This window comes from Homalodisca vitripennis, chromosome 6 (assembly GCF_021130785.1).
Source record: "Homalodisca vitripennis isolate AUS2020 chromosome 6, UT_GWSS_2.1, whole genome shotgun sequence".
Classification (NCBI taxonomy): Eukaryota; Metazoa; Arthropoda; class Insecta; order Hemiptera; family Cicadellidae; genus Homalodisca; species Homalodisca vitripennis.
In genome coordinates, this window is record NC_060212.1 from 119,698,059 (window position 1) to 119,712,274 (window position 14,216).

Consider the following 14,216-nt stretch of genomic DNA (forward strand, 5'->3'; position numbering starts at 1 on the left):
ATTTGAGTTCGGGTCCTGAGTTTAGCTCCTAGTGGAAGCAAATTATATACAATTGTAACACTACTACCCAAGAGCAGAGAACGAAGGTCAACGTACACCCTTCTCTCATCGCTGAGATGAAGAATTATCTATCTTTCATTCATGCAAAACATACACATACAAGAACAACATGCTTCAAACAAGGCTCCGGTATATGATCTGTTGGACTTTGAACGCTTGTATCGAGTGACTAGTAGGTATTATCACTGCTGGTAATTCACCCACAACCGATTTACCGTTACAAGTGTGTTCCTAGGGAGGAACTGTTCAGGTCTGGAGTTTACTCCCATGATGATTGAGAACAACTGTTTAAAAGTCCCTTCTGAAAAATTGGTTCAGATTCTCAAAGGGTCGGGATTATGTTCGATTCATTCACGTTCATACATACAAGAATATACGCTACACTGTCGTCGTGGCGTAGGCCTACAATACGTATGCGGTTGCTGTACATCAGACACTGTCGCTGACATAACACAGGGATGCAACAAACGTGACAACGCTGCTGGTGGTTGCGGTTTTGTCTGGTGTTAATTGGACTGTGTGGTACTGGTTGCTGGAGACAATACTGTTCCTGATTGTTTTCCTTGTCTCAAAGTACGATGTCGAGGTCAACAACACTGTGTTCTTCTCGCCGTGAGGAACAGTTCTTTGCGGCAGCCATATGCACCTCACCGGAGCTACAGGAGCTTTGCAGTGTCAAGTGATCTTATGTTTCCGGTATACTTGTGAAATCAGAATTAAGAAACCTCGTTCCAGTGACAGTCACTGCGTTTGTAATGCTGCAGATGGAGTAACACTGTGAATTTAAACTGTTAAAAAAATCAACACTAAAATTTTACCATTACTGAATGCTGCTCGCCTGTCTATACAATAAGAGAAACTTCGTTAGATGTTCAGAATCAATACAGACGTTTTCAAACATAGAATTTGAGGTTTGGGAGCTCACAGCAAAAAGATATGGACAGGGCGATAATAATCGTGGCCACCAAATCCTAGATCTTCCCTGTGTGTGAAATGCTATACAAATATAACGATCCTTCCACATAGGATTCGAGTAATACTCTCTATTAACCTTTCTCTGTGTAACTCTATAGTATTAGTGTTCTTCACCTCACGTGTTTTTGTATTTTTCTGAAAAACCCATTACCGTTGCAAGATCTGAAACTGGTTTGCTTTGCGAGTTTTACAGTATAATATTAAAATTGAAAGAGTTCCCCACCGGATCCGGAGAGTTGAATCTTGACACAAAAACCCATACAGCGAGTTTCTGTTGATTGTCATTTTAAAGGTAGTACCAACTGAGAACCAGCTAAAAATTAAATACTGAAATAGTGGTCGACCCAAACAATGATCACATCAACTTATGTAAAATAACAATGAAGTATTATTTCTTGCTTTTATTGAAGAGATTATTAGCACTCTAGAATTTAAATCTCAAATTTACAATAATAATACAGAGAAATGGTATTCAACGTTTTTACACTTGAACAAAATCAACTGTTATACTTCATATTGATCAAAATTTATTCATTCCAGATCAAAATTTTTACGGCAGTGCTTGTTTGATAAACTGTCCAATCAATGGTTAATGTACTCGTATTTCTAAATCGGCCTGTGATAAAGCCGTTGATATCTTAATTTGGAGTTCGTCGAGGAGCACTACTTAGACTTCTTTTTTACATTTTCTTTATTGGCCGCCTTTAGATTTTGTTTCTTCTTGTTGAGCCCGCGGATGACACACTTCTTGGGCAGATACTTGCTGTCCACCACCACCGGTCTCTCAAACTCTTCCTTCTCCCTGTGCCACATTCTCGCGTACTCGTTACTCATCAGAAGCCCCATCTTGGGTCTGCCTTCCTGCAAGATATAAACGTGGGATTAGGTCAAAATATTCCTTTATTGCGGGCAGTTTTAATTTCGTACAATATACTTTTACAAATAAAGGGGACGCACTTACACCGAAAACACTCAAACCAAAAATAGGGACCTCTATTAAATAGTTACCCTGATTCTTTTGTTAACAATGTAAAGGTATAGCCCAGAGCCGCCTCAATCACCTCATTACTTCAAAGCTACACTCAGATGATAAAATTGTATAGCGTGTGGAGATGCCGTATCGGAATCGAGATTCGAACCCAGGTCCCCCGGAAGGTAGACAACTCGGATACCAAGGTCGGCGGTAACGTATCACTAAACGTGGTATTTGTACTATTTACGCTCTATAAACACCTGTATATAATTAGTGTCAGATAAATGTTATGGTTATGCCAACCGAAAGCAGATATGGCGGGTAACCCATTTCCCTTCGCGGCCGATGACGCGCTTCTCGAACTGACATTTGCCAATGGGATACGGTATGAGAATAAGAAGAAGAAAGAAATTAATTATTTAAACAACTATCAAAGTCACATAATAGCGTCATATATCTGCTAATTAGACATTTACATTAGTTTTGACATAGTAAATATAACTCTTTTACTTACAGATTTACTTAGAAGTCAACTTAAAGTTAGTAATGCAAAAATTAAAACCATCGTTTACAGGTGGCCATAAAACTAATACTATTGGGACTAAAACCCCCTCAACAATGTAGTGGCAACAGGGTTTACAACCTTTTTAACTACAGACTTTTCACACTCAGACTACTTTCAATCTTCTTGGGATCCGGCCGAGAGTTGAAGAGCCTAAAACTAATAACGTTTTATACATTCGTATCCCCAGATTTGCACACCATAGATAAGGTGGGCGTATACTAATTCATAACCTTACGAACTCTGTTACTTTTTTATCGTGCTCCGAACAATTTCGACCACGATTGGTTCAATTAATTTAGCAACAGTTTTGAAGCTTAAAGTTCGCCATCTCTGTATGTATACACTATTTGTAATGAAATTCTGAACATACAAATGTCAATAAGATTTATATTAATACCTCCAGTATGAATATTATTAAGAAAGTAATATTTTCTTTTTTTATTTAAAGGATAAATCTAGTTTGTAGGAATCACAAAGGATGACCGAATAGTCAAAGCCTCCTGACAGAATAATTTAAGATTATTTTAAGATTTTGTCAACTGAACCGAATCTGAATATAACTTCATTGGGCAAGCTGATATGAAGTAACCGCTCTTCACTAAGATTTGTCAGACTAGGAATTTCGATTTCTCCCAACATCTGAAAAGCAATTGGGCACTCGAAAACTGAACTCAATTATGGGAATTATCTGCTTGTTACAGGATAACAAATTAAACAAATCAAGATAAAAAGGATTAAATTTTCTCCTGGTAGACTACCAATAACCCCTTTACTTTAATGGTTCTACGATAATTACATGTTTTAATGGCAAACTGTACACCATTATATTGCTATCTACATACTACTAAGAGAAATAAAATTAAAAGGTGTATTTCATTTGTTACTTTCCCTTGCCCTATAACTTTCTCGTTCACTAAACCTTTCGTGCATACCAAAGTTTGTAAGTCTGTCTCCTTGTATTAAAACTTAAAGCCCATAAAAATTACATAAAAAGGTAAAGAAAAAATATCTTATTTTAACAGGTGAAGTTATGGCTAAGAAGCCCTCTCTAACACTTAAACAGGGGATCAACGGCTTAAAAGTGACTTTCGAACCACCACCAACAGCCGGGCAGGCGAGCTTGCAAGGACAGGATCGCTCAGCGGTCACCCATCCAAGCAGTAGCCACGCTCGGCGTTGTACCCGCTACACTGCGCCATTGGCAAATATAGGTTAAATTAACTGAAAGCATGTCCAACGATTATTCAAGTCTGTTTCAAAAAGGATGGACATTTCACAGCTCTAGCTCAGAACCTAAGAATAGCCTTCAGCTGAGAGTCAGCGTTGAGACTTGGGCTCGCCCGATGTTACGTGTGATGGATGCATTCTACAACTGTTTTCCTTATTAATATCCTAGTAAGGAGGAATATCGTTCCGAGAATATTGTAATGAAATGAAGTTGCTGTGGGTTAACTCGTGGGGGATTGGTATCCTCATAGGCATCAGTCTCTCTTCCAGATGGGATTGAGAGTGATGTACCCCTTTGTCTTCTTTGTTTGAAGCTTTTTCACGATGGAAGGATTGTGAAGGAAACACAAGCACAAGACAAAGATATTTGCCATCGTTCAGTGATCCAAAAAAAAATCAGTAACAAACTGTAAAAATAGTGTTACCCATTTTTGTTGTATCACTGAACTATGGCAAATTTCCTTGTCTTGTGCTGCACTTCTAAAGGGGAGGCAGGGCAAGATGATGAAGCCACCTTCCCTTGTCATTACCCTAGTAACAAGGAGAGAAAACCTTTTCCTCCTCTTAGTTTGGTGATGAAATTGAGAGAATCCCTTTATCCCTTCCTTTCCTGGTGTCCCCCGCATTATAATTCCAAACTCCAGACTGAGATGTCTGCGACCTGTATCTAGAGTCTCGTAGCACTTGGGGGTACGCAGTGTCTTTAACGAAATCACCTGAACAAAATGAGTATTCATGTTCTGGAAACCCTGTGCAAGAAAGGTGGCGAGGCTGGTGAAACAGCTGAGCAAGTCATATTTGAATGTCCGGCGTTACAAAGCAAACGCTCAACATCACTTGGTTTTCTTAGAAATACTTTAGAGGGATGGAGCAGGAAAGCATTGTTCAGAAGATCTCATGATTTTATAAAGGCCTGGGATTTGACACAGCTTAAACATGGAAGAGAGTGCACAATAAGCCGGATGGCTGAGAGGCAACTACCAGGCCCAGGAATCCTGACCCTCGGTTTCTAAATAAATAGGAGGGGATGACAGGGTTAAAATCAAAGGTACTTTGGAATTATACCGACTACACCCAGACATGAATCGTTATTTGACATTTTGCTTCTACTGATTACTAGATTAGCGTAGAACAATATTTCGTCAAAATAAAACAGGAATTGACTTATCGCAAACTCCTCCCCGTCCTCAGACAGAGGTCAAAGTCGAGCGGTCTAGTAGATAACGTGGTTGCAGTCTCGCCGCCCGTTCAGCTGGTGTGTCGCTTTGTTGTACTTCCGTGTTTTACCCCTACATTTCTCCAAACACAAAAATTCAACAAAAACAAACATTACCAAACAAAAAATAAACTCTTTATTGAAAAAAACACAAAAAAACTTTTTTTTATTCTTGATCACACTCCGCCACCCAAAATGCGAGTGCCTCCGGTCGAAGCCCGCGCTGATGTCAACGAAAGAAAAACATCCCTCGAGATAGTACCTATCAGTAAAATATCAAATTCTAGCGGGGCTGATCAGAAATATAAATTGAATTGTAATGGAAAGGCAATTATGTACCGTGCAAAAAACTTAAATAATCATGTGATGCCGCGCGGCCTGCCGTAATCGGGATTCTCGAGAGATATAAGATAACAGCGACAACAATACCGATCACAATACCTGGAAATGCTTGTTGATTGATGGAATATTAGTTCTGTTACTCAACTACATCTTTTATAACGTTCTAAGTTCATTGAAAAAAGTTTATGCGTTGGAGGCATATAACGGAATCTGACCCCATTAACAAGTGATAATCGTTGTAAGTTTGTAATTTTGTAATTAAAGAGTTGTTTTTCGTTCTATCATGTTTGTTTCTATAAATTTATATTTTTGTGTTCTTCATACTGGTGTGGTCGGTATAATCCCAAAGTACCAAAACGAATTATAAACTTTTTCGTATGTTATACTTTATAGCTTGATAGACTTAAAATCATTCGTAATAATACATGTCAGCTTATGAGACAAATGGGCAAATTGGTGATTGGCAAGTTGGTGGTAACTGCAAGTTGGTGACTTTCATTTCAATCAGACCTCTATTTCGTTGGTTGACGAATGGTGTTATGAGTGTCAAACTAAAAAATATAACTTGAAAAATTTATAATTAAGTAATTTCTTTCAGAACCGTCGACCTCCACCTAAACTCCATCTGACGATCGACTCGTTTCTCATGGAAAATCCACTATCGATTATTTTGTTTCGATTTACACAACCGAGCGTGATCTTTAATGCCTAGCTAGTACTCGTATGGCATGTACATATATGAGGAGGTAACATTCAAAAGCTCACATGTCCAAAATTGAAAAAAATCGAGCTGAGCACTGATTATAAACTGTTAGTGAATGTCTTTATGACTTACACATCTTTTCCAGTCAAAAAGCTCACACAATCTATTTTAAATCAATATATAAATATCACTTTCCAAGCAAAAACCTCACTTATTTTATTGACAGTTCCAAGCAAAACCTCACATGTACCAAGAGCCAATAGGAGCACGCCTTGCAGGTCACGTGACCTGTCAAAGACGTGTCAGCTGTTTTTTTATAGCTGTCCATCAGTTTGAGTTATGCACTGTAGATTTTGCATTTACAATAGTAGTCATAGTTGTTTTCATGTGAAAAATATGGAAAATATTACCTGTGAAAGTGGTGTATTAGTTTAAAAATACGTCTCAAGGAAGTAGGAAGAAAGTTTAAGAAACCTACAAAGCGTGAAATTGCTAAGAATTTAAGACATTCTGCTCCATCTGGTTGCAATGTTTATTACACCCCGTGTAAACATAATACTAAGGTATTTCAGTGCTGTAAAGTGCGCCCTCAGGATGCATTGAACTATCGAAAAAACCTGTACTGTTCTTCTAACAAACAACTACAAGATCAAAAAGTAAGTAGACTTATTTCACATTCTGGAGTAAAGCGTCAGAGATCCCGCACAACTAATTGCCTAGGCCTAGGCCTACCTAAAAAAAAGTAAATCTCACAGCTTTTTCGGCTCATTACGTGTTTCCTGTGGCTAATGGAAGTAATATCACAGTCTGCAAATCATTTTTTTCTGCACTTAACTAAATTCAAATCAGACAGGGTTAGGCAAATTTTGAAGAAACTTCGTCTTGGCAAGGACTTTGTAGAAAAACCGAGGTGGGGATCGAGTAAGTGGTAAGAGTATTCTAAAGAAAAATTCTGTTAGAGAATTTATAGGTAATTTAAAAAGGTTCAGAGAGCCATTACAGCAGGAAAAAAACCAAAAGAGTCTACCTCAGTAGTGACCTGTCAATTAAAAAGTTGTGGACTATTTTATGATAGCTCTACAATTTCCAATGATCTTAAAGTCACAAAATCTATGTTTAGACGTATATTCTGCAATGAGTTCAATATCGGATTCAAATCCCCAGCATCGGACATCTGCAGTTTTTGTGCAATGATAGATAATAAAATAAAAAGCGCAACACCTCATGAGAAGCAAGGACTTTTTTGTCCAAAAGACTATTCACAAAAAACGCGCTAAAGCATTTTATGAACTCTTGAAAAGAAGTTAAAGGCAATGAAGTAACATTATGTTTTGACATGCAACAGGTTCAGAGTCTTCCACGAACACCTGTACAACAAGCATTCTATGCAAGGCAGCTGAGCCTATACAATGTTTGTATTACGGATGTGAATACAAAGAAGCCTGAATTTTTTATGTGGTCTGAAGAGCAGGCGGGACGTGGATCTACAGAAGTTGGGTCTGCTCTGATAAATTTTTTGAGCTCCTACAAATTCGATGAATCTATCACCCATCTTAGACTTTTCTGTGATGGGTGCACGGGCCAAAATAAGAATAACCATATTTTGCATTGTTTGATGTACTTTTTGGCTAAAACGGAAGGGAACTTGGAGACAATTTCAATTACTTTTCCTGTCCGTGGACATTCTTTTTTACCCGCAGACAGAGTGTTTGGCAGAGTAGAAAGAATATTGAAGAAAAAACCAACAATAATAAATAAAGAGGAATATTTGGAAGAGTATAGGAAAGTGGGTCCTGTCAAAGTTCTAGGCACTGACTGGAATCTAAAGGATTTGAAGAGTTTGGGGGGGGAAAGAAGGTTTTCTCAAACCATTAGCTATGATCAGTGAAAAAAAGAGAATATTTATGACAAAGAAAGTATCCTCTAAAGGCACCATCTCAGTGAGGGTAAAAGCCAATCGAATATTTTAGGTTCGAGGATGAAAACCTTAAACAGTTAACCCTACTAAAAAAGGGAATGAATTGGCAACTATTTTAAAGGCTCCGCTTCGAGAAGTGCCTTTGATTCACCCTATTACCAATGCAAAGAAAAAGGATGTTGATGGCCTATTGAAAATCCTGTTTGGTGAACATTGGGGTAGGGATGAAAGCCTCCTCCTGGTACAATGATATAATACACGGAGAAAATACACCAACCATTGAGGAAGAGATCGAGAGGTGCCCCAGTGTGACTGCCTAGAAGACGATTGTGCGCTTCACATTTAGTGTAAAGACTTATTAAAACACAATGAGAGATTTTCATTTCACTTTATACATGATTTTTTAATTTCCTAGAATATAAATTCAACTCTTTAATATTCTTTAAGTAATTTATCTTTTTGGTATTTTAACTTTGTGGTGTTAAATAATATAATATTGTAATCTGTATATAATGTTCTTATTAACCTTTACCTAGACATAAATTTGTGCTTACTTAAGTTTAATTTATCATTCAATTACTGCAAATGAATCCAGTCAAAACAACACAAAATGAACCTCAGTTCTGAACAAAAGCTCACATGTCCCAAAGATTCAAACAAAACCTCACATGTCCAAAATTTAAACCTAAATATTTAGTGAACCTAGCACAATTTTAGGCTCGAAAGCTTTAGAAAATGTGTTTTTGGGGACAAGGAAAAGGTGGTAGGGCAGCTTATTTTTTGTTTCAATTAACAAGGTTGCTGGAGAAGAGTTTTTCTCTTTTCGTGTAAATTTTGATTTGATGGACATGTGAGGTTTTGAATGTTACCTCTCATATGTCCTCCTCCGTAGACTAATGGATATAGTCTCGGCTCTCTAACTGAGAGATCACGGGTTCAAATCCCGGGGAGGGCCAATCAGGCATAGACACGATAAAGTATTTTGCAAATAAATACTAGTGTGAAATAAATCAGAGTACTTTGCAAATAAAATACCAGTGTACATCGAAGCCAGCATAGCTTAAAGCTGAGGCTTAAAAGAGAGAGAAAAGAAATTACAGATACAGTGCACTGCAGTTGAAGATGGAAAGTAGAGTAAAGAGTGTTATTTATCTAAGCAGGAAAAGGTTGCAGTATTCGCTAGCTTGATAAAGAAGTCGTCTTCTTTAATGGATTTTTTAATCATTATTTGGAAAACTAGGTATTAATAAAAGTGTATCTTTTAATAGTTTTGAATTTTAGAAATCAAAATCTTTTTAATCCATTTAATTACCACTGTCTAAAATCAAAACTATAAATAATTCCCTGATGAGATAATTTTTATTTCTCTCTCTTAGGACAAGAAGCTTATAAATTGCACTTAATCCTAGAAGAACCTTAGCGCTGCTTCCGGAGTAACAGGATATTCAGGATGGGTAAGGTTAGGGAGTAGGGGCCGCATCCTATCGAGATCCATGAGGAAGAATTAGAGCACTAATCTCAAAATCATGTCCCCCCGAAAGAAGGGGAGACAAGCTCTGAACCAGCCTCTCCAGTCAAAGCAGGCAGAGGGTGGAACACCCTTATGTCTAGGCTAACAAGAACCTGCGACTCTTAGAGAACGAACCCCACCAACTCCAACAGTCATCTCCCGCAGTAGACTAGACCTATTGAATTGCCCTTGCACCTTAGAATCTCGGCATTTGCGGTTATTGATGTGCCGCTCCTGGACATCCATAAGGTTTCCCAGATTTAAGTGACACATCGGTTTTTGCTGTGTCCAGTGGTAGGTTCAACAAGAAGGTATAAAGCAGCCAGAAGTGATCCCTGCTGGGTTGACGAGATAACTTACTTACATTCTGTTTAAACTATTTCGAATCGGAAATCTATTTCCTTCTCTAAGTGTAAACGTGATTCAATCACAACCAAATTTAAGAACGCAAATCCAACTATTAGACTTACGTGTTCGTATGAAGGAATGAACGGTTTTGCGTGAGCGTAGTCTGAGGACTTGATTCCGTCCGGAGGTTTAGCCTTGTGGGTGGGCTCCCACTTCAGCTTCTTATCTTTAGCGACTGCCATGTCGGAAAATAAGTGTAAAAATAGTTTTCAAAACATCACCTCACTTTTGTTAAAATGACATGCTCTTGTTGGAGTTGCAAATTAAAGGTTAAAAGTCAATCAGCTGATGAAGATATACTAGTGGTAATAATAATAATATTTTAATGTAATGTAATTTTAATCCGCGTGTGACAAAAATGCCTATATGATGTATCACTATAATTATATGAGCACGACATTAAATTTAATATTACATAATTATGTGCTTTTAAAGCAATCATGACTATAACACTTTATTGACAAAGCGAATTGAATTTTATAATATAAATTCAAAGTAATACTGTATATAATAACAAAGGTTATTAAGTAATTGAATTTAAAATAAATTTTAACGTGTGTTTTTATTTTCGTATTGTAATAATTGTAAACATTACGGTTCATAAAATTAAATGTGTTTGGAATGGAACTAAGCTTGAAGGAATAATTTTGAAATTGGGTTAAATTTAAATACAATACGAGTATAGCATTCGTAGCCGGTAGTTTTATTCTCCAATTCCAACTAGATTGGCAGCCTGCTCTAACACTCAGTACTATCTGAGCAACACCCAAGTATTGGGAAGTGTCTGGCAAAAGTTTGAAGGAGTTACTCGGTCTTTCCGTTTCGAAGCTAATTCGTGGATTTATTATTATAACTTAAGTAACTGTACAACATAAGGTATCTGAATTTACCGTTTTGACGTTACAAATCTAAAAAGTGAATATTATCAGTTTAAACTACCAAAACGAAAAGGTTTTAGTTTTGAACAAAACATAACTTTGTAAAAATAATATTACTTTCTCGCTATAAAATGTTACTCATCGGCATGTTTTGACGGAAACTTTCCGTCATACAATGATACACACCAGAAACCCATGGTGAAACCACAAGAGGGAATCAGGGTAGTGAAATCATAAGTGAGCTTCTGCACATTCAAGACATTAATACTTTTAATGGAAGTTCCATTAAAATTGGTGTTATACTAAAAGTATTTTTCTAGGACAATTTTGGATACCAACGTGTGTGTATACATAAGTACACTCTACATAGTGTCCTAAATTACTCTGATCAAACGTTACTGTAACAATTTGGTATTTGGCATAATTTCAATATACTCATTTATTATCCGACCACAACAAATAAGGTATTGTACATTAGTATATGTTATGACATTTATACTTATCTCTAGGTCTACTTAACTAATTAGGTCTTTGGGTTTTATTGAAATTTGGCTTGAAGCGATCACCATTTTCTATCACAGATTATTTTTATTCTTAGAATTAAGTTAGAACATATAAAGATAAAGTATTGTTGTCAAATTGCATGACTGGCAAGAACGTAGCCAGGAAAAGATTTGGGAGGTGGGTCCAGACAACTGATATTTTCCCGTAGTGGACAGAGAGTAAGGCCCCATTTTGTTCCTTAAAAAGTTCTTGGCCCGTTTCTTTGTTGAGAACGATATTTCAGCAGTACATATAAGTAGCCTAATACTGAATTATTTTAACAATAATAATCGTTTAGTAAAACAGTAATTGAAAAAATTTCAAATTGGGGGGTCCGACCCCCTTACTGGCTACGTCCTTGACCTCTGGAATACTAATCTACCCTTTGCACTCCTCAGTCCCTAAGAGGTGGACATGGTGCTTTACCTGTTGTACTCTGTGAATTCTCGGCGCAGCTGTGTCCGTGCACTCCTCAGTCCACTTCTTATGGCCCAAGGTCATGTTCTCTACTACACTGAATATAGATGGTGACAGATGTCTGTTCCACTCTGACATGTTATTCACAATCACAACAACAGGTGATTTTAAAGGGGCATTTTAAAAGGACAATTTTAAATGATCGTTTTATGCTAAAGCGTTGCTTTCATTTTTCTCTTATTGATTATTTAATATATTTTTCATGGATTTAAAAATCAAAGTCTTAGATATATTTCTTTAAAGGTAAAAAGCAAAATTACTACAAGCAAATCCACAGATACAAGTAGTTAATTTTAAGGCAAATTTTAATGTTATTTATAAAAAGTACTAAATAATTAAAGAATTACCAAATTGTTCAAACAATTTTTAAGTCAGTATTGGTTTGTAATGTGTTGTTTCGACTTTTACCAACTTAGAACATTTCAAACATTCAGTGACAGTAATTCAGTTTGTTTCTTATCATTTTAATAAAATAACTATCAATTTTGCTTTATAAAATTTCTGGTCTACTTTCCAAAATAGCTATGTAGAAATGAATTTTAAAAATAAAAATAATCAATCTGAAAATGTATATCATATGGAGATATTGATTTAATGTAGAAATTAGTTCACAAAACTAAAATTATTTTGAATTTCTCACGATTTACTCATGTATAATTTACTAATATTTATTATGTATAGTGTATATATGAATCGTGATTTGTTAAAAGGGCCCTAGTACATTTGGTAAAACTTTCAGGAATTAACAAAAAACCATCTTGTTTGGAAAATATTTACTTTATCTTTTATATCTTTTAGTTTATTACTATTTTTAATTACTGAAACAATAGATATGGTGTTTTTTGTTCATTTATATTACTTTTTAAATTATTTAAAACTATGGACTTGTGCCCTTTTAACAAAATGCACTAAAAAAGGATAAAAAATAAACAATTTCTGATCAAACTTGTGCTTTTATTGCTTACATTAGTAGTTTGGTATAGCATTTGGATTATGAATAAGTCAAATTAACAAAATAAACATTTAATTTGATTTCAGAAAATATTTTTGAGCCATAGTATTAGTTGGTCACTTTTTAATGTGTTATAAGGTCTCAACCTCTGGTACTCAAATCTTCTTCTTCAGCTGTTCCAATGGGCCCATTTACAATTTCGTTATAAAATTCCAGATGTTCTACTGGTACGTACTGAAGAGCTTTCTTATGTCATTGGCCTTGGCTTCCTTCAAGGGAATTTTCCCTCCCGGGTATGCAAGTCTGGTTGGAGCTGAAGGCGTACCTGATTGAACAGACATGAAAAATGTTTGCTTGTCTAGGCCATTAATTGTGGAATAGGCCGTGATGTACCCTTTTAAGTCTGATCTATACACAAAGTGGTATAGCTTACTAATACCAAAGCAAACCCTACTCTCTCTTTTCAAGTTTTTCGTCTCATCAGAAACTGTGTGGAGTTTGTAATGCTTGCCCCACCAGTTTTTGAAATCCAATATTTCATCACAGTTTACTTTCTTAAACAAACACTTTCCTGGTATGCTGCTTTTAACAATTTGTTCCACAACTTCATAGGGGGTGAAGAGTCTGTCATATTTCTTAAGTTGCCTTTTCACAAGACCGAAATCTCGGTCACATGCTAGAAAACTATGTCCCCTTACAGGAAAGAATTGCTGCACTTTTGAAAACTGATTAGAATCTGTTACATACAACAAAAATCATATTTCCTCTTCTTTGAAATATTATTTTCAATTGCAACTTCGTCATTTAAAACAGGAAAACCGTCGTTTGACATGTTAAACACAAAACATTTGACAACAAAAGCAAGTCATAACCTTAAAATGCAGAAGGTTAGTCTGGAACAACAATCTGGGAATGGGAAACAGCTGAGACACAAACTAAAAAACACAGCTGGAGACAGTGCTGCCAACAAACGTTTTGTTAAAGGGGCACAAGTCCCGGACTAGTGCCCTTTTAACAAAACTTTCAATACCAAACAAGCTCTGTAGCTTATGCTATGTGGTGGATTTGTGCCTTTCTAACACAGTTAGATGAATCTATGTTTATGAATCTATGAATGCAAAACAGTGAAAAAATGAATTTCTCAAGAAAATGGACTAATGCCCTTTTAACAAATCGCGATTCATATAGGTGTTTGAAAAGTCTGGGTACGGCTTAATATTTTACAAACCATAGCAGATAACATCTATAAACTTTGCACAGTGTCATATGGCTATGTAGCCTAAACTATTTTTCCTTGCTATTACCATGACATGCCAACCATGGGGGGACGACCCACAGAAGAAAACATGGAAACCTTAAATATTTAGAACTACGTCATCAAACTGTGACAAAATATCTGAACGAAAATAACATACAAGCAAAAACAAGAATCTCATTGGTTGTCACAACAACGATAGCTCACTGGAAGG

General features: G+C 36.3%; 1 protein-coding gene across 1 annotated transcript; it reads right to left on the reverse strand.

Annotated features, from left to right (window-relative positions):
- Positions 1–1,405: 1,405 nt before the first annotated feature.
- LOC124364836 lies at positions 1,406–10,191 on the reverse strand. Its single transcript, XM_046820615.1, has 2 exons — positions 9,960–10,191; positions 1,406–1,896 (listed from the first exon to the last, which is right to left on the reverse strand). Exons 1-2 carry the CDS (start codon positions 10,077–10,079, stop codon positions 1,699–1,701), a joined length of 318 nt encoding a protein of 105 aa, XP_046676571.1. The 5' UTR covers positions 10,080–10,191; the 3' UTR covers positions 1,406–1,698.
- Positions 10,192–14,216: the final 4,025 nt, after the last annotated feature.